At 42.8% G+C, this 18,903-nt stretch overlaps 1 protein-coding gene across 1 annotated transcript in view; it reads right to left on the reverse strand.

The window, feature by feature from the left end:
• The window catches only part of LOC126184442 (nose resistant to fluoxetine protein 6-like), a 199,611-nt gene that overhangs the window by 71,847 nt on the left and 108,861 nt on the right, over window positions 1-18,903 (reverse strand). Inside the window, exons 4-7 of the mRNA XM_049926832.1 lie at window positions 18,555-18,739; window positions 6,147-6,262; window positions 2,620-2,787; window positions 2,312-2,405 (exon numbers count right to left, since the gene is read on the reverse strand). Coding sequence (XP_049782789.1) covers window positions 2,312-2,405; window positions 2,620-2,787; window positions 6,147-6,262; window positions 18,555-18,739 — 563 coding nt within the window. The remainder of the gene's footprint in view (window positions 1-2,311; window positions 2,406-2,619; window positions 2,788-6,146; window positions 6,263-18,554; window positions 18,740-18,903) is intronic.

Here is an 18,903-nt window from a genome sequence, read left to right on the forward strand (position 1 = left end):
ACATATCGCCCGTCTTTCAGAGTGACACTTGCATCACCCGAAAATAGAAAAAAAATGCATTGCCTTGAGCCACGCATTATAGCCAGTGACGACAATGCAATAAGAATCTCCCGAAGAACGGAGGAGAGGAATACGATGAGCATCCTTATCTTTGAGTGTTAGAAAGAAGCCGAATGAAACAGAAATTGGAATGGAGGATAATTAGGGTTTAGCGTCCCGGCTACGACGGGGTGATTACGGACGGATCTTAACCATTGCACTGCCACCGACCTTGCCATGTTGGTAACACCGGTCCCCTCCCAATCACCGAAGATAAGCAACGTTGGGCCCGGCTAAGACTTGGATGGGTGACCGTCCGGGGAAAACCGGGTGCCGTCGGTTTTAAGGACTCCCAAGTCACGTAAGTGGCGTCCAATTGAGACACTTACACCAGACCGTGGTGCCACGCAACCACTGCGGCACGTCCCTCGGTTAAACAGAAAATAATAAAAAAGAGGAAGAACTATGACGTCACGAGAACCGGGTTGCGGCAACAGCTGTAGTAATCCCGTCACAAGACAGTGGTGAAACCAGAAGGATACAGATCGTGTGTGTACTCCGCTGAAAGGGAGGGGAACCTTGCCTTCAGGAAGTGAGAAGCCCCTAAGGAGGGCAGGCACGTGGAATTCGATAGCAGCGGGCCAAGCAATTACCTGGGAGAAAGTCTCCAATAAAAAGAGGAAGTCCGGAGGCCTTGAGGGGTCAGCTCAGGTACGCGGCTGGCTCAGCTGAATTACGTTAGACCTATCACAAGCGTCAGGGACAGAGGTCCGAAGCGTAGCAGACAACGAGAGACGGTTGACCGTCAAATGCATGTCATTATCGTAACTGTGATACATAGGTAATTTCCGTGCGCGTTTTATCAGATAAATTGTTATTTAAGATTTCTTTCATGTATGAAAATACATCAACAAGATGGAATAGCGTGGAGAGATCAATGAAACCAGACTTCAGCCTGATACAACAGCAAAATTCTTTCTGTTAACATGCAGTGTCACCACTACTACTTACACCGTCTTCGAAATAAGTATTTGGTGCGGTTTTGTTGAAGAGAGTGTAGTGGTTTCCGTGTGAGTCCATTTATAATTGGGAAAAGTATGGAAAAGGAAAACCAAGACTGTCCGAGTGCTGTTTGCATCGTAATTCCACCGACGATACGTACGAACGTATATCCCAGCCATACCATCGCTAACTTTGGAATGTTTACATCGTTACATTTGGTTTCTGGAGAGATCTAGGAACACGTGAGGCAATACTAATCATCCGAATTATCTTGAACGAAATTCTGAAGTTATCAGGGATAAAATATTGGAACCAAATCTTTATCTAGGGTTTGTACAGAAGCCAGAGTGCAGTTCTAAGAGTCGAGTACAGGAAATGAAGACAGCAGTTGAGGAGTGAGAAATGGTTGTATATCCATCTGATTTTTCAATCTTTGTTAGAGCAAGCAATAAAGACAGGTAAAGAGGAATTCTGAAAAAAAGTCGAAGTTCAGGGGGAAGAAGAAAAACTTTAAAGTTTGCCGATTACATTGCAATTCCGTCAGACACGGCAAAAGAGGTAAAAAATGAGTTGAATAGAATGGATAACGTCTTGAAACAAGCTATATGATGAACGTAAGTAAACCACAGGAATGTAGTCTGATTAAGTCACGTGATGTTGAGGAGTTAACTTACGAAGGTGACGATAAAATCTGAAATAGAAAATTTTGATGATACAGGATATAAATTTAAATGTCAGGAAGCCTTTCCTTAAATTGTTCGCCTGGAGTGTAGCCTCATGTGGAAGTGAAACGTGGAAGATAAACATTGCATACAAGAAGAAAATAGGGGGTCCTGGTAATTCTGCTACTGAAGAATGTTGAAGATTTGATGGGTACATAGAGAAATCATTTAATAAGTAGTGAATCGTGTCGGGAACAAAAGAGCTTTACTGGCACAACGTGACTACAAGGAGGGATAGGTCAACAGAACTCCTCCTCAGACATCAAAGAATAGTTCAATAGGAAGCGACGAAAGTGTGGCAGCTAATAGTTAAAGAATGAGATGAATAAACTTATACGGGATAGACTAGCGTGGACAGCAACATAAAATCACTTATCGAACTGCAGACTACTATAACCTGTTTTGCTTCGTGATTCCATTAAAATAACAATTAAAATTATTTCACTGGCGTGCGTTGAGTGTAGTACACTGTTACAAATATGGTTTAAATTTTTGTCTAGGTTTGGCACAACTTTCGAAACATAATTTTGAGTTTACAATATCCTTACCTGATGAAGAAAAACGTATCCACGGAAAATGTTGCGTTGCTGATAGTTTGGTACATGATGCTTCTCTCAGTGACACTCCGAAGAGTCTTGTTTTCTGAAATATGAAGAGCCAGTATTTAACATTCAGTAGACGAAACAGTTTAATATACCATTGTTGTCCACGAAACTGAAGTCAAGTCGTTTGTACTTGAATTCACAATCAGAGCATTAATCTCTCCAACAAGTAAAACTAGGTATGTTAAAACTTCCACTTGGCACTTTGAATTCATCTTGTATACTGAAAAATTGACAAATAACTGATTACTAACCTGCAATAGAGAAAACCTGCAGGTAAGTATGCACCATGATGACCCAAGCCAAGCTTAGGAAACGCATCCCGTGGACACATCCCAGAGCTTCGTCTGATCCTTCACATTTCAAAATTTTTTGGCCGTTTATGCGCGCAGAAAATGCGAGAAGCAGCCTTGAACATTTTCCTGAAAGGCAAAGAGAAATATTAAAAAATATAGCCATGGAGTAGACAGCTTCATTAACGAAGTCGATATGTGTGTGCTTTATTTTTTATTTTTATAGAGTGTAATTTCACCTTGGCAGTCAATCTGAAATTACCAAATACAGTAACATATGGAAAAACTGGTAGAAGCCCACCTCGGGGAAGATCAGTTTGGATTCGGTAGAAATGTTGGAACACGTGAGGCAATACTGTCCTTACGACTTATCTTAGAAGAAAGATTAAGGAAAGGCAAACCTACGTTTCTAGCATTTGTAGACTTAGAGAAAGCTTTTGACAATGTTGACTGGAATACCCTCTTTCGAATTCTAAAGGTGGCAGGGGTAAAATACAGGGAGCGAAAGGCTATTCACAATTTGTACAGAAACCAGAAGGCAGTTATAAGAGTCGAGGGGCATGAAAGGGAAGCAGTGGTTGGGAAGGGAGTTAGACAGGGTTGTAGCCTTTCCCCGATGTTATTCAATCCGTATATTGAGCAAGCAGTGAAGGAAACAAAAGAAAAATACGGAATAGGAATTAAAATCCATGGAGAAGAAATAAAAACTTTGAGGCTCGCCGATGACATCGTAATTCTGTCAGAGACAGCAAAGGACTTGGAAGAGCAGTTGAACGGAATGGACAGTGTCTTGAAAGGAGGGTATAAGATGAACATCGACAAAAGCAAAACGAGGATAAAGGAATGTAGTCGAATTAAGTCGAGTGATGCTGAGGGAATTAGATTAGGAAATAAGACACTTAAAGTAGTAAAGGAGTTTTGATATTTGGGGAGCAAAATAACTGATGATGGTCGAAGTAGAGAGGATATAAAATGTAAACTGGCAATGGCAAGGAAAGCGTTTCTGAAGAAGAGAAATTTGTTAACATCGAGTATAGATTTAAGTGTCAGGAAGTTGTTTCTGAAAGTATTTGTGTGGAGTGTAGCCATGTATGGAAGTGAAACATGGACGATAAACAGTTTGGACAAGAAGAGAATAGAAGCTTTCGAAATGTGGCGCTACAGAAGAATGCTGTAGATTAGATGGGTAGATCACATAACTAATGAGGAGGTACTGAACAGAATTGGGGAGAAGAGGAGTTTGTGGCACAACTTGACTAGAAGAAGGGACCGGTTGGTAGGACATGTTCTGAGGCATCAAGGGATCACCAATTTAGTACTGGAGGGCAGCGTGGAGGGTAAAAATCGTAAAGGGAGACCAGGAGATGAATACACTAAGCAGATTCAGAAGGATGTAGGCTGCAGTAGATACTGGGAGATGAAGAAGCTTGTACAGGACAGAGTAGCATGGAGAGCTGCATCAAACCAGTCTCAGGACTGAAGACCACAACAACAACAACAACAACAACATGTTCACAAAAATTGTTACCAGTCGTGTCTAAGCTAATAGAAGGTGTAGCCTGTAGACAGAACTGCTTGTAGAATGTATATTGATGATCAATGCAAATAAATCATAAATTTCAAGGCTCAGCATATCCTGTTCTCAGAATGATACTTATTAAGACAATTATTACTGATTTCCAAGAATTTTTTTCACAAAATATTGTAATACTCGAGATCGCAAAAAAAACTACAGTACATTATGACTAGCTTCGGTTGCTCATACAACTGTCTTCAGATCAATTGTAAAATCAAGGGTAGTGTCAGCTGGTAAAACGAGGCTGGGACAATGTCTGCACATCTCAGTGCATTCTCATAGAAGAGTCTATCTGAATAAAATTTTGGCTATACCAGTGAGATAAAGCGGTTAAGTATTCAAGACCATCCTTTGCAAAATTTTGCATACGTCGTCGATTAAGTAAATTGTCAACCATAAAAATAGTATGTACATATATGCAGGTAGGCCTAGTAGTAACTGCCGGCCGAAGTGGCCGCGCGGTTCTGGCGCTGCAGTCTGGAACCGCGAGACCGCTACGGTCGCAGGTTCGAATCCTGCCTCGGGCATGGATGTGTGTGATGTCCTTAGGTTAGTTAGGTTTAACTAGTTCTAAGTTCTAGGGGACTAATGACCTCAGCAGTTGAGTCCCATAGTGCTCAGAACCATTTGAACTATTTGAACCTAGTAGTAACTGACACATTCAAAATCTTAGGCAAACTACAACTCTGAATGGGTCACTTATTACTAGAACTACTTGCATACCTCTAAGTAGTATTTTTATAGTTGACAAGTTACTTGTGTAACAATGTTGTGTACTAACGATTGACGTTTCATGGATAGACTTGAATGCTTAATGCTTTATCTTATTTTATTGAGATAGACTCTTGAATGAGAATGCACTGTGATGTGCAGACATTGTATCGTAGCCTCATTTTACAAGCTGTCACTACACTTGACTTCATAATCGATCTGAAGATGGTCGTATGAACAGCCAAAACTAGTTATCAAATGGCTCTGAGCACTATGGGACTTAACAGCTGAGGTCATCAGTCCCCTAGAGCTTAGAACTACTTAAACCTAACTAACCTAAGGACATCACACACATCCATGCCCGAGGCAGGGTTCGAACCTGCGACCGTACCGGTCGCGCGGTTCCAGACTGAAGCGCCTAGAACCGCTCGGCCACCGCGGCCGGCTACTAGTCATAATTTAATATAGTTTTATGTGTGATCTTGACTGTTTCAAGATTTTGTGAAAAATTTTTTTTTAACTTTTTGAAAATATAAAGGTCACTTGTCTCTGTGTCCTGACTATCTCATGAATTAAAGTTATGAATGAATTTTTCAGCACATACATAGGACACATATAACAGAATGAAATTTAAAAAAAATGTGAAAGAGAAATATTCGACGAAGGCGTAGCTCGGGAACATACACCACGTAAATTTTAACCATATTATATCAGTTTTTAAAATTATTAAAAATTATGTCGACTGTACCACCATTTTTTTATATTTTCTTAAATTACAAATTTTTCCTATATGTTCACCGCATTTTAAACAAAAATGTTTTGTTTCTCTTAGGGAATAAAGAATTAACGATTACAAAGCGAGGCCAAAGCATGAAACCTTGTAAGACCAACCTGACGTTGGAGTATTAAAAATCCAGAACGGGTAATGGGCAAATGTAAATAAACTACTTATATCATACTTGTGGATGATTGCTGTATTCAAGTTATAATCGTTATAGTTCTCATTACAGACACGTTTTCCATAATGTCTGATTTCGACAAAATAACGAACTGATTTTTTAACTGGTGACGAACTACGCAGAAAAATGGACACGCTATATGACGACAGGAAAGATCTGTGTGGTGTACACCATTTACATGTTTGAGTGTGTTGTGTCACAGGGAAGGGAAAGCCTCAGGTGAGAAGCGTGAGTTTAGTTACCGGCAGGTGCGGGGGCGGATGCAGCCGCCTTGTCAGCCGGCGGGCGGCGCCAGCGCAGCACCAGGTCGTACACCGTGCCCGCGGCCATCAGCACCAACAGCACCGCAGCCACGCCCCTGCGGACACACCAAGGCACCGTCACAATCCAGTCACGCAAACACTATTTGAAAAACCTCCGTTTTCGTTTATACATGTCGCAAATAAAGAAATAAACAAACATCGTCATTCTCAACATAGAGCAACCTTCAGACGTAAAAGTAGCTTGGATTGTTATAGGATCATTACTTTCCATAACATATATAAATGACCTAGAGGATAATGTTAGAATTTCAGTGAGACTTTGTGCGGATGCTGCTGTTGTATACAGAGAAGTAGCATCGCTAGGAAATTGTAGCGAAACGCAAGAAGACGTACTGAAGATCGACGCGTGGTGCAATTGATCCTCAATATAAACAAATGTAACGTATTCCCCATAAATAAGCAGAATACTCATTATTATATGACAACCCGATTGAAGACGTATCACTGGAAGCAGCCATATCCATAAAATATGCGGGAGTATGCGTACGGAGCGATTTAAACTGAAGCATCCACATAAAACTAATCAAAGGCAAGCAGATGCTAAACTGAGATTCATTGGTTGGTGGGTTGATTTGTGGGAGCGGACCAAACAGCGAGGTCATCGGTCCCATCGGATTAGGACAGGATGGGGAAGGAAATCGGCCGTGCCCTGTCAAAGGAACCATTCCCGTTTGCCTGAATTGATTTAGGGAAATCACGGTAAACCTATCTCAGGATAGCCGAACGCGGGTTTGAACCCTCGTCCTTTGGAATGGGAGTTCAGTGTGCTAACCACTGCACTACCTCATTCGGTGAGATTCATTGTAAGAATCTACGGGAAATGCAATCCACCCACAAAGCAGGTAGCTTACAAAATCCCCGTTCGACCAGCACTTGAATATTGCCTGTCAGTGGGGGAGCCAAATGGTTCAAATGACTCTGAGGACTATGGGACTTAACATCTGAGGTCATCAGTCCCCTAGAACTTAGAACTACTTAAACCTAACTAATCTAAGGACATCACACACATCCATGCCCGAGGCAGGATTCTAACCTGCGCCGTAGCGGTCGTGCGGTTCCAGACTGAAGCGCCTAGAACCGCTCGGCCACTGCGGCCGGCGTGGGGGAGCCGCACCACATAGGACCCACAGAGGAAGCAGAGAAAATCCAGAGAAAAGTAGCGTGTTTCTTTGCACCTTCATTTAGCAAGTGCGAAAGCGTCATAGAGATGCCCAACCAACTCTATTTAAACTTCCGAGATTGTATATTCGTAGAAAAATCAACCAATATATTGCTTTCTCCTACGTACAGGGTGGACAAATATATGGAAATAGTAAAAACACAACACATTACCAGGCCTAATACGGTGTAGGGAGCCCGTTGGCATTCAAAACAGTTTCCAGTCGCGGAATCGATAAATATAGCCCCTGTTCGGTCTTCTAGGGGATCTTATTCTATTCTTCCTGTGAAATAATGGAAACTTCAGGTCAAAATGATGGAGGTGGATAACGATCAAGGATAGCGATCACGCAGGCCTTCTCTCCAAAGGAGACCACAAAGGCTCAATAATACTGAAATATTGTGACTATAGTAGCCAGGGCAGATGCAACAATGCATCCTCGTGCACAAAAAACCAGTCCTGGACGAAGCGAGTTGTGTGAACAGGTGCCCGGTCGTCATGGAACACAGCATCACCACAGGGCAACAAATATTGTACCATGTGATGGGTATGATCAACCAAAATGGTCACACAATCCCTGGCAGTAATGCGATCTTGTAGAGTAACCGTGAATCCCATGGAATACCACGATATGCCTGCTCAAATTAGCACCGAACCCCAGCATTGTTTCACTATTGGGACGTAAATTCGGCCAGAAGTGGGAAACAGCGTGAAATAAGACTCATCCAATCAAATTACGTTCTTCCATTGTCCCATGTTCTCGGTTTTATGGACATGGCACCACGATTTCCTGTCATGGGAATTTGCACCAGTGCCGTGTCGTTTTGGAATCCTAGCTTGCCCTGCAGTTCCATGCTTATGGAGCGCCCTTCGTGTTGTTTTGGTGGTGACAGAGTTCGCGAGAGTGACATTCATTTCTGTTAGTGACTTTTACAGCTGTCGTCCTCTTATTTTTCGTCACAATCCTCTTCAAAAAATGGTTCAAATGGCTCTGAGCACTATGGGACTCAACTGCTTTGGTCATACGGCCCCTAGAACTTAGAACTACTTAAACCTAACTAACCTAAGGACATCACACACATCCATGCCCGAGGCAGGATTCGAACCTGCGACCGTAGCGGTCGTGCGGTTCCAGACTGTAGCGCCTTTAACCGCTCGGCCACTCCGGCCGGCCAATCCTCTTCAATGACCATCTGTCCCGGACACACAACACACACTTTCGTGTCCGTTGTGGCTTAGCGGAAAGTGTTTTTTCATGTTCCCTGTACGCGGTATAAATCTTCGATATGGTGCCTCTTGAAACACCAAACACTTCGGCTACCTTTGTTACGGAAGCACTCAGCTTACGAGCATCGACAACTTGTCAACGTTCGGATTCATCTATCTTAGGCGTAATGCACTCACAATTACACAGAAGACTGTTAGAATACGCAACGCAACCTGCCGGTTTGGGTAGCATCTGCGTTCATGTTCAGTGCATTCATTTCTCGCGGTGATTCCATATTTCTGTACAACCACTGTACATCTCGTGAAAAGACCAGAGAGGTAAAATTGGAGAGAATAGAGCTCACTCGGAGGCTTACCAATAATCACTCTTCCCGCGAACCATTCGCGGCTGGAACGGCTGGAATAAGAAAAGGGAGAAGTAACAGTACCCAGTACCCATCGCCATACTCTAGAAGATGGCCCTCAGAGGACAGATGTTGATGCAGTAATGAAACTCTGCGTATACACCGTGGCAAACTGTCACTAAATACCATTATAAAACAACGTTTTGCGGAAGTAACTTTTTGACGTTTACTGCCACGGAAGAGGAGATTGGTCCTTCCCTGCATGCGACTACGAACCATGTAAATACGTCGGAAGCTCCTGTATTCAAATTGCGTGGTGCCACCAGCGTAGCTAATTATTTATGACTTTTAGCAACCCTACAACGGCTTGTCACCTAACAAGAGCAGAGATATGGCTGTTTATGTTTTCAGTGCGTCAAGTTCAATACATTTTCCAGCCTTTTGTTTGATATGGGAGAACACATGGTCTTGAACTGCAAAGGCGGTATGTCGATTTTTCTCATCAGATGAAAATTGTTACATTTAATACTAATGTTATTTACATAAAAATCCTAAAGATACCACGGAGCAAACTATTTAAACATCTAAAGAAGACTGCTGGTATTAACTACAATCTCGGGTCTTTTACAGATGGTGTAGTTACCTACGAGGAAATTCTAGCGGAAAAGTTGTAGTAATATCTAGCGAACTCGACAAAAGTCAATATCAAGATGGCAAACAAGCTCAGTTTTTACCATGACCCGGTAGGGTATGATTTTATTAGTGGAATCATTCTGGAATTCCTATCAAGCTATTTGTAGGCACTAAAGGAAAACTAAATTCAGATGGCTGAATTGAGATTTCAACCCTGTACCATCAGAATACAAGTCCAGTGTCTGACCCACTGCACCACCCTGGCTTTTATACCCGGCGTGTATCAATCTACTCTTTTCTGTCCAATTATTTGCGTATGGTGGTACTTTTTCATGGCTGTCGGATTTCGTTAAGTTAAATTCCTCATCATGTTACGGGATAAATGTTATGTACTTTTTAAAAAAATTAAATTTAAAACAAAGTTTTAGTAAAGGATACTCTTACGATAGATAATTGTGCAGAGCACTGACGGTACCGTATATGAAGTATTAAGGGCTAATTATATAACAAGTTTTCAACTATTTTACAGCTAATTCTAAAATGAGGTTTTTAATTTCTGTCAGTCATTATTTAATACAATATATCAAGATTTGGAAGTATGAAATTAAATTACCTTTTGAATTTGTTTTAATATAATAAAACGCTTTTTGAAGTGAAGGGAAGATTACGATTCAACAGCCAAGCGACGAGATCATTAGGGAGAGCGTAAACTCGTATTGGGGAAAGATTAGGATAAAAATTATTATTTAACTAAAAATAAAATTTTAATGAGATACGTTTTTAAATCGAACTAAAAAGTATAAAATAATTTCTCCTAGTTCCATACAGATTCTTAACCCTATTAGATAGCCCTGGAAATGTTTAACTGTCAAATTTTAATTGATGTGGCAATACATGCAAAATTTATAACAAAAAACGTGGGGCACATGCAAGACATAATTGAGGCATGATTAGTCCACCTCCTAACTATTATCTATTACATGCACCCCAAGTTTTTCGCCGGCCGGTGTGGCGTTCGGTTCTAGGCGCGTCAGTCTGGAATAGCGAGACCGCTACGGTCGCAGGTTCGAATCCTGCCTCGGGCATGGATGTATGTGATGTCCTTAGGTTAGTTAGGTTTAAGTAGTTCTAAGTTCTAGGGGACTGATGACCTCAGCTGTTAAGTCCCATAGTGCTCAGAGCCATTTCAACCAAGTTTTTCGTTATAAATCTTACAAATATTGTCATAACGAACAAAAATTCGCGAGACCAAATTTTTGGGATTATCTGTATTGAGTTAGGGGTCTGTATGGAGCTAGGAGGTGTTTTTTAAATTTTTAGTCGAATTTAAAAACACGTTATATAAAAAATTTACCTTTATTTAAATAATTATTCTTCGGTTTTTAGTCTTTTTTGTGAAATTTCACAATAGATTTTAACCATTTTGATGGGATTGTATTTTTTATTTAAGTAATTATATATATATATATATATATATATATATATATATATATATATATATATATATATATTTTAGCAACAGATTCACCCACGTAAGCGTAGGTCACATATAATGCACACATCTCCTCGTCCTCCTCTCTGGTCCATCTCCTCTTCTCCCATTTCTCTGCTCAGCCGCGTCTGTCTAATCACATACCGCCTGGAACACTTTCCGATATCGCTCACTCAACATGCTGGTCCTGCAGGGCCATCTAGAAGTTAGGCGTTACCAACCCTTTTTTCAGCCCCACTCCCACCCCACCCCACCCCTACCACACAGACCGACAAGGAAGTGCGTTATTATTAAATTCCATCCAGTTCTGAGCTATGATTAAAATTTCAAGTTTCTAGCTGATCGCGAAGTTAGTTTAAATTTGGACCGAACAGACAGAAGGAATTTTCAAAGGACTCCTCCAACATTACAGTGGCCAAGATAGACACGATGCCCATGCCTACTACAGTAGTACAAGTTTATATGCCAACTAGCTCTGCAGATGACGAAGAAATTGAAGAAATGTATGATGAGATAAAAGAAATTATTCAGGTAGTGAAGGGAGACGAAAATTTAATAGTCATGGGTGACTGGAATTCGAAAGTAGGAAAAGGGAGAGAAGGAAACATAGTAGGTGAATATGGATTGGGGCTAAGAAATGAAAGAGGAAGCCGTCTGTTAGAATTTTGCACAGAGCATAACTTAATCATAGTTAACACTTGGTTCAAGAATCATAAAAGAAGGTTGTATACATGGAAGAATCTTGGAGATACTAAAAAGGTATCAGATAGATCATATAATGGTAAGACAGAGATTTAGGAACCAGGTTTTAAATTGTAGGACATTTCCAGGGGAGATGTGGACTCTGACCACAATCTATTGGTTATGAACTGTAGATTAAAACTGAAGGAACTGCAAAAAGGTGGGAATTTAAGGAGATGGGACCTGGATAAACTGAATAAACCAGAGGTTGTACAGAGTTTCAGGGACAGCATAAGGGAACAATTGACAGGAAAGGGGGAAAGAAATACAGTAGAAGAAGAATGGGTAGCTCTGAGGGATGAAGTAGTGAAGGCAGCAGAGTATCAAGTAGGTAGAAAGACGAGGGCTAGTAGAAATCCTTGGGTAACAGAAGAAATATTGAATTTAATTGATGAAAGGAGAAAATATAAAAATGCAGTAAAAGAAGCAGGCAAAAAGGAATACAAACGTCTCAAAAATGAGATCGACAGGAAGTGCAAAATGGCTAAGCAGGCATGGCTAGAGGACAATTGTAAGGATATAGAGGCTTATCTCACTAGTGGTAAGATAGATACAGCCTACAGGAAAATTAAAGAGACCTTTGGAGAAAAGAGAGCCACTTGTATGAATATCAAGAGCTCAGATGGAAACCCAGTTCTAAGCAAAGGGGGGAAAGCAGAAAGGTGGAAGGAGTATATAGAGGGTCTATACAAGGGCGATGTACTTGAGGACAACATTATGGAAATGGAAGAGGATGTAGATGAAGATGAAATGGGAGATACGATACTGCGTGAAGAGTTTGACAGAGCACTGAAAGACCTGAGTCGAAACAAGGCCCTGGGAGTACACAACATTCCATTAGAACTACTGACGGCCTTGGGAGAGCCAGTCCTGACAAAACTCTACCATCTGGTGAGCAAGATGTACGAGACAGGCGAAATACCCTCAGACTTCAATAACAATATAATTATTCCAATCCCAAAGAAAGCAGGTGTTGACAGATGTGAAAATTACCGAACAATCAGTTTAATAAGTCACAGCTGCAAAATACTAAAAATGGCTCTGAGCACTACGGGACTTAACATCTGTGGTCATCAGTCCCCTAGAACTTTGAACTACTTTAACCTAACTAACCTAAGGACATCACACACACCCATGCCCGAGGCAAGATTCGAACCTGCGACCGTAGCAGTCGCGCGGCTCCGGACTGAGCGCCTAGAACCGCGAGACCACCGCGGCCGGCTGCAAAATACTAACGCGAATTATTTACAGACGAGTGGAAAAACTGGTAGAAGCCGGCCTCGGGGAAGATCAGTTTGGATTCCGTAGAAATGTTGGAACACGTGAGGCAATACTGACCTTACGACTTATCTTAGAAGAAAGATTAAGGAAAGGCAGACCTACGTTTCTAGCATTTGTAGACTTAGAGAAAGCTTTTGACAATGTTGACTGGAATACTCTCTTTTGAATTCTAAAGGTGGCAGGGGTAAAATACAGGGAGCGAAAGGCTATTTACAATTTGTACAGAAACCAGAAGGCAGTTATAAGAGTCGAGGGGCATGAAAGGGAAGCAGTGGTTGGGAAGGGAGTGAGACAGGGTTGTAGCCTCTCCCCGATGTTATTCAATCTGTATATTGAGAAAGCAGTAAAGGGAACAAAAGAAAAATTTGGAGTAGGTATTAAAAGCCAGGGAGAAGAAATAAAAACTTTGAGGTTCGCCGGTAACATTGTAATTCTGTCAGAGACAGCAAAGGACTTGGAAGAGCAGTTTAACGGAATAGACAGTGTCTTGAAAGGAGGATATAAGATGAACATCAACAAAAGCAAAACAAGGATAATGGAATGTAGTCGAATTAAGTCGGGTGATGTTGAGAGTATTAGATTAGGAAATGAGACACTTAAAGTAGTAAAGGAGTTTTGCTATTTGGGGAGCAAAATAACTGATGATGGTCGAAGTAGAGAGGATATAAAATGTAGACTGGCAATGACAAGGAAAGCGTTTCTGAAGAAGAGAAATTTGTTAACATCGAGTATAGATTTAAATGTCAGGAAGTCGTTCCTGAAAGTATTTGTATGGAGTGTAGCCATGTATGGAAGTGAAACATGGACAATAAGTAGTTTGGACAAGAAGAGAATAGAAGTTTTCGAAATGTGGTGCTACAGAAGAATGTTGAAGATTTGGTGGGTAGAACACGTAACTAATGAGGAGGTATTGAATAGGATTGGGGAGAAGAGAAGTTTGCGGCACAACTTGACTAGAAGAAGGGATCGGTTGGTAGGACATGTCCTGAGGCATCAAGGGATCACAAATTTAGCATTGGAGGGCAGCGTGGGAGGTAAAAATCGTAGAGGGAGACCAAGAGATGAATACACTAAACAGATCCAGAAGGATGTAGGTTGCAGTAGGTACTGGGAGATGAAGGAGCTTGCACAGGATAGATTAGCATGGAGAGCTGCATCAAACCAGTCTCAGGACTGAAGACTACAACAACAACAACCTCCAACATTTGCCTTTAGGAGTTTAGGAAAACGACAGAAAATCAAAGTCTGGATGGCAGGGCAGGGATTTTAACCACCGTCCCCCCAAATATGTTTCCAGTGCCTTACGATTGTGCCAACTAATTCGACGAGAAAGTGGAATAAACACTAGGAATTTCATGAATGTAAGAAAGGTAATCATTTGTATTTTGAATTGGTGTCCTAGGTATCGGGCGTAATTGAGTTTTGCCCAGTGACCATTGTTGCAGCTTCCTTGATTCGATGGCAGAGGCAGGCGCACTGAAAGTGTTGTGTCCAACACTGTACACAGCAGTGGCACCATGTCATCTTTACAAACGAGTCTCAGTTTTGCGTGCAGTGACAAGATGTACGAATGTGTGGGTGCTTCGAGGAGAACGAACGTCGCCAGATTCCATCCATTACCATTGTATGGGCCTAGTACATGGTGTGACGGTATGTGGTGCCATTTGGTACACAACACTTTCATCTCTGTTTCGCGTATCTCGTCAGCAGCTGTTGCATTGCTGACGTGTTCAGGCAGGTGGCTGTGACCTATCTACAGCGCGTCTCTGACGTTATCTTCCAACAAGATAACGCAAGACTGCTTTCAAATAGCTCTGAGCACTACGGGACTTAACATCTGTGGTCATCAGTCCCCTAGAACTTAGAACTAGTTAAACCTAACTGACCTAAGGACATCACACACATCCATGCCCGAGGCAGGATTCGAACCTGCGACCGTAGCGGTCGCGCGGTTCCAGACTGAAGCGCCTAGAACCGCTCGGCCACTCCGGCTGGCGCCGTGCTTTTCTAACGCACCTTAATGCAGACAGTGCTCTATTGTTGCACTGGCAACACTTTCTCAATATATCTCACCCACTGAAAATATCTGTTCATGGGTTGCTGAGAGACTGTCACGCTACCACTCCTCTGCCACTACGATTGACTAACTCAGCCATAGAGAGATGCAGCACAGAATGACATACCCATATCTATCTTCCAAGCTCAGCTCGACTCGATGTCCAGCCGTGTTAGAGCCTTGTTGCTACCAAAGATGGCAGCTCTATGTTAAATTTCGCACCCTGAATATTCCCAAAATCGCCTACAAAGTTAGTCATGTTTCGTTCCTACTATCTGTACACACAAAATAAGTAAAATTTTTCCTGGTGTCGTAATTTTAATGGTCAGCAGTGTGTCGTTGTGTATGAACTCCATATCCGTATCAGCATCACGAAATGACAGGAGTCAAATGTTTCCATTACCAGGTCGCTGTTTGGCGAAGATATAAAAGGTTGCTATCAGGTCAGGCAATTTTCAATCAAAAGTTTACTTAATATCGTTTTGCCACCTCTTCGTTCAGTGAAAAGCTGTGCTTATTGTTACACGTCATGGCACGTAAGTGGGCTAGAGGGTGCTCTCTAGCAAACATACTGAGCGTGAATAAGCAGAAACTGGTAAAATAAGATGTTCTGAAAGAACGATCTGAAACTAAGCAGTTAACTGAAAATTTCCTGCACTTGAAGCTGCGCCTAAAGTGTCAGAAATGATGATGATGATTTTGGTTAGTGGGGCACTCAACAGCTTGCTTATCAGCGCCCGTACAAATTCCCAATCTTTGCACTGTCCAGTCTCGCCATTTTTCTGAAGGATGATGAGGACAACACAAACTCCCAGTCCCCGGGCGGAAAAAATCCCCACTCTGCCCAGGAATCGAATCAGGGAACCGGTGATTCCGAGGCAGCAACGTTAACCACTAGACCACGAGTTGTAAACAGATGATCAGTAATGCCATTCTGCATAAGAAAACGTAATAGAAATATCATAGTCACACACTTAAAGCTAGAAGGTATACAAAAGCTTTTCTTAATATTTCAGTGATGTGCTACCTGAATCCATCCCAAGGTCGCTGGCGCACGCCTGTGCAGTAGCTCTCGACTCGAAGGTAAGTCAGTTAGAATCCTGAGGTGGACGAAAGTTTCACTGTCAACATTTGTCCGGCAAGGGAAGGTGAGGTGGTGGCGTGAAATTCTTGACCACAAGACTTGGCGCCAGTATCCTTGATTAAATTTCAAACATTTTCACAGAGTCTCATGAAATGAGTGCATATGACCCTTTTGATGGAGATTCATCAGTAAGATCCCCAGACGGCCTGCTTGCTGCTACACGAAAGGAGTAAAGGATCAGGAGGTTATAATTAAAGTGCAGCTACTCACAAAGGTCCAGTGCGGGCTGTAATTATCGTATGGCAGCGAAACTTAGTAGATTTTCTAATGTCTTAATGTGGAACTAATTTAACCTGGAAAAAAATTAGTTCCGATTTTGGCCACCAGATGCAAATCTGGCGTTGAGAATCCAAGAAAGGCGTATAGAAATGATTCCATATGCAATGGATTAGAAACGGGACGTGAGCGGAGAATGCCAACCAAGTGAGAAAGGCATAATGTTGATTTTATTATTAACCACCGCTTACACAATTTGTTCAATATGAACACTGGAGAGGGCGACGAGATGCTATACAGCGCCAGATTTGCACCTGGTGGCCAAAATTGGAACTTTTTTTTCCTCCTGTGTGAATCGGTCCCTCATTAATGCATTAGCATATCTACTGAATTTCGCTGCCATACGATAATTACAGCCCACACTGGGGCACCGTGAGTAGCTTGACTTTAATTATAAGCACCCGATATGTACCGGCGCTGTGTTTCAGCGTCTCCCTTCTCTCTTCATCAAAAAACATGAACATGACACCACACACCCAATACAGGCAGCTGCATTCAGTGTATATACTTAAGACACACGTCGTACTTCGTCGCAAGGGGCCGCAGTGTGTGGCACAAGAAAACCTTTTCCGATGGATTGTTCGATGAATATCTCGGGATGGCCCAGATAACAATGCCATACCATTCTTCTCTCAGCGAAGGAGTTTATTCAAAGAGTAGACGTGATACGCCGCGCGGGATTTGCCGAGCGGTCTGAGGCGCTGCAGTCATGGGCTGTGCGGCTAGTCCTGGCGGAGGTTCGAGTCCTCCCTCGGGCATGGGTGTGTGTGTTTGTCCCTACGATAATTTAGGTTAAATAGTGTGTAAGCTTAGGTTCAAAATGGTTCAAATGGCTCTGAGCACTATGGGACTTAACAGCTGTGGCCATCAGTCCCCTAGAACTTAGAACTACTTAAACCTAACTAACCTAAGGACATCACACACATCCATGCCCGAGGCAGCATTCGAACCTGCGACCGTAGCAGTCGCGCGGTTCCGGACTGCGCGCCTAGAACCGCGAGACCACCGCGGCCGGCCTGTAAGCTTAGGGACTGATGAACTTAGCAGTTAAGTCCCATAAGATTTCACACACATTTAAAAACATTTTTTTAGATCTGATACTTCCGTATGTGCTGTAGGGAAAGCACCTGTACTATAGCCATAAGCCAAATATCCCTAGATGACGACGTAGTACCGAAAGTAGCAGTCAGCAATTTGTTCCCAAGTAAGGTATGATGGCATCCCTATGAGCTCGAAACTTAAAGTGGTTTCACGTATTTGCGATCTGCTGAACTCTTACTCACGTGCTGGATGGTACGGCACTTAAACTTAGATTCATATTCCGTAAGAGAGCATTGAATCAACTCTGGGAGCAGAGAAACTGCTTAAGTGATGAAACTTCCTGGCAGATTAAAACTGTGTGCCGGACCGAGACTCGAACTAGGGACCTTTGCCTTTCACGGGCAAGTGCTCTACCAACTAAGCTACCCAAGCACGACTCGCGACCAGTCCTCACAGCTTTAATTCTGCCAGAATCTCGTCTCCTACCTTCCAGACTACGCAGAAGCTCTTCTGGCGAAAGGCAAAGGTTCCCAGTTCGAGTCTCGGTCCGGCACACAGTTTTAATCTGCCAGGAAGTTTCATATCAGCGCACACCCCACTGCAGAGTGAAAATCTCATTATGGCAACACCCCCCAGGCTGTGGCTAAGCCATGTCTCCGCAATATCCTTTCTTTCAGGAATGGTAGTTCTACAAGGTTCGCAGAAGAACTTCTGCGAAGTTTGGGAGTTAGGAGACGAGTCAGAATTAAAGCTGTGAGGACGGGTCGTGAGTCGTGCTTGGGTAGCTCAGCTTGTAGAGCAGTTGCCCGCGAAAGGCAAAGGTCCCGAGTTCGAGTCTCGGTCCGGCACACAGTTTTAATCTACCATGAAGTTTCATATCAGCGCACACTCCGCTGCAGAGTGAAAATCTCATTGTGCTTAAGTGATGCTTACCAGATGATGTGCAGCCTGGGGTCGGCGAGCACGCGATAGCCGCCGGGCACGGGGCGCACGCGCACCACGCTCAGCTCGCGGCCCGCGCCAGCCGCCCCCGCCGCCCCCGCCACCTCCAGCAGCCGCGACACCTGCTGAGGCCCGCAGGACGCCGGCACGCAGACACCCAGCAGCACGGTGCGAGTCTGCGCACGCCACACTCGCTTCAGACACGGTACCACACAGCACCTTTACACTCAGGTAGTTACCCACTGTCATTTAGTTAACAAAATACGAGCTTACCGAGTATCGGAGCGCATTTGATACTGGGTTCTGGACTTTCTACGAGACAGAACTCAATAATTTACTC

The sequence above is a fragment of the Schistocerca cancellata genome, chromosome 4 (assembly GCF_023864275.1).
Source record: "Schistocerca cancellata isolate TAMUIC-IGC-003103 chromosome 4, iqSchCanc2.1, whole genome shotgun sequence".
Classification (NCBI taxonomy): domain Eukaryota; kingdom Metazoa; phylum Arthropoda; class Insecta; order Orthoptera; family Acrididae; genus Schistocerca; species Schistocerca cancellata.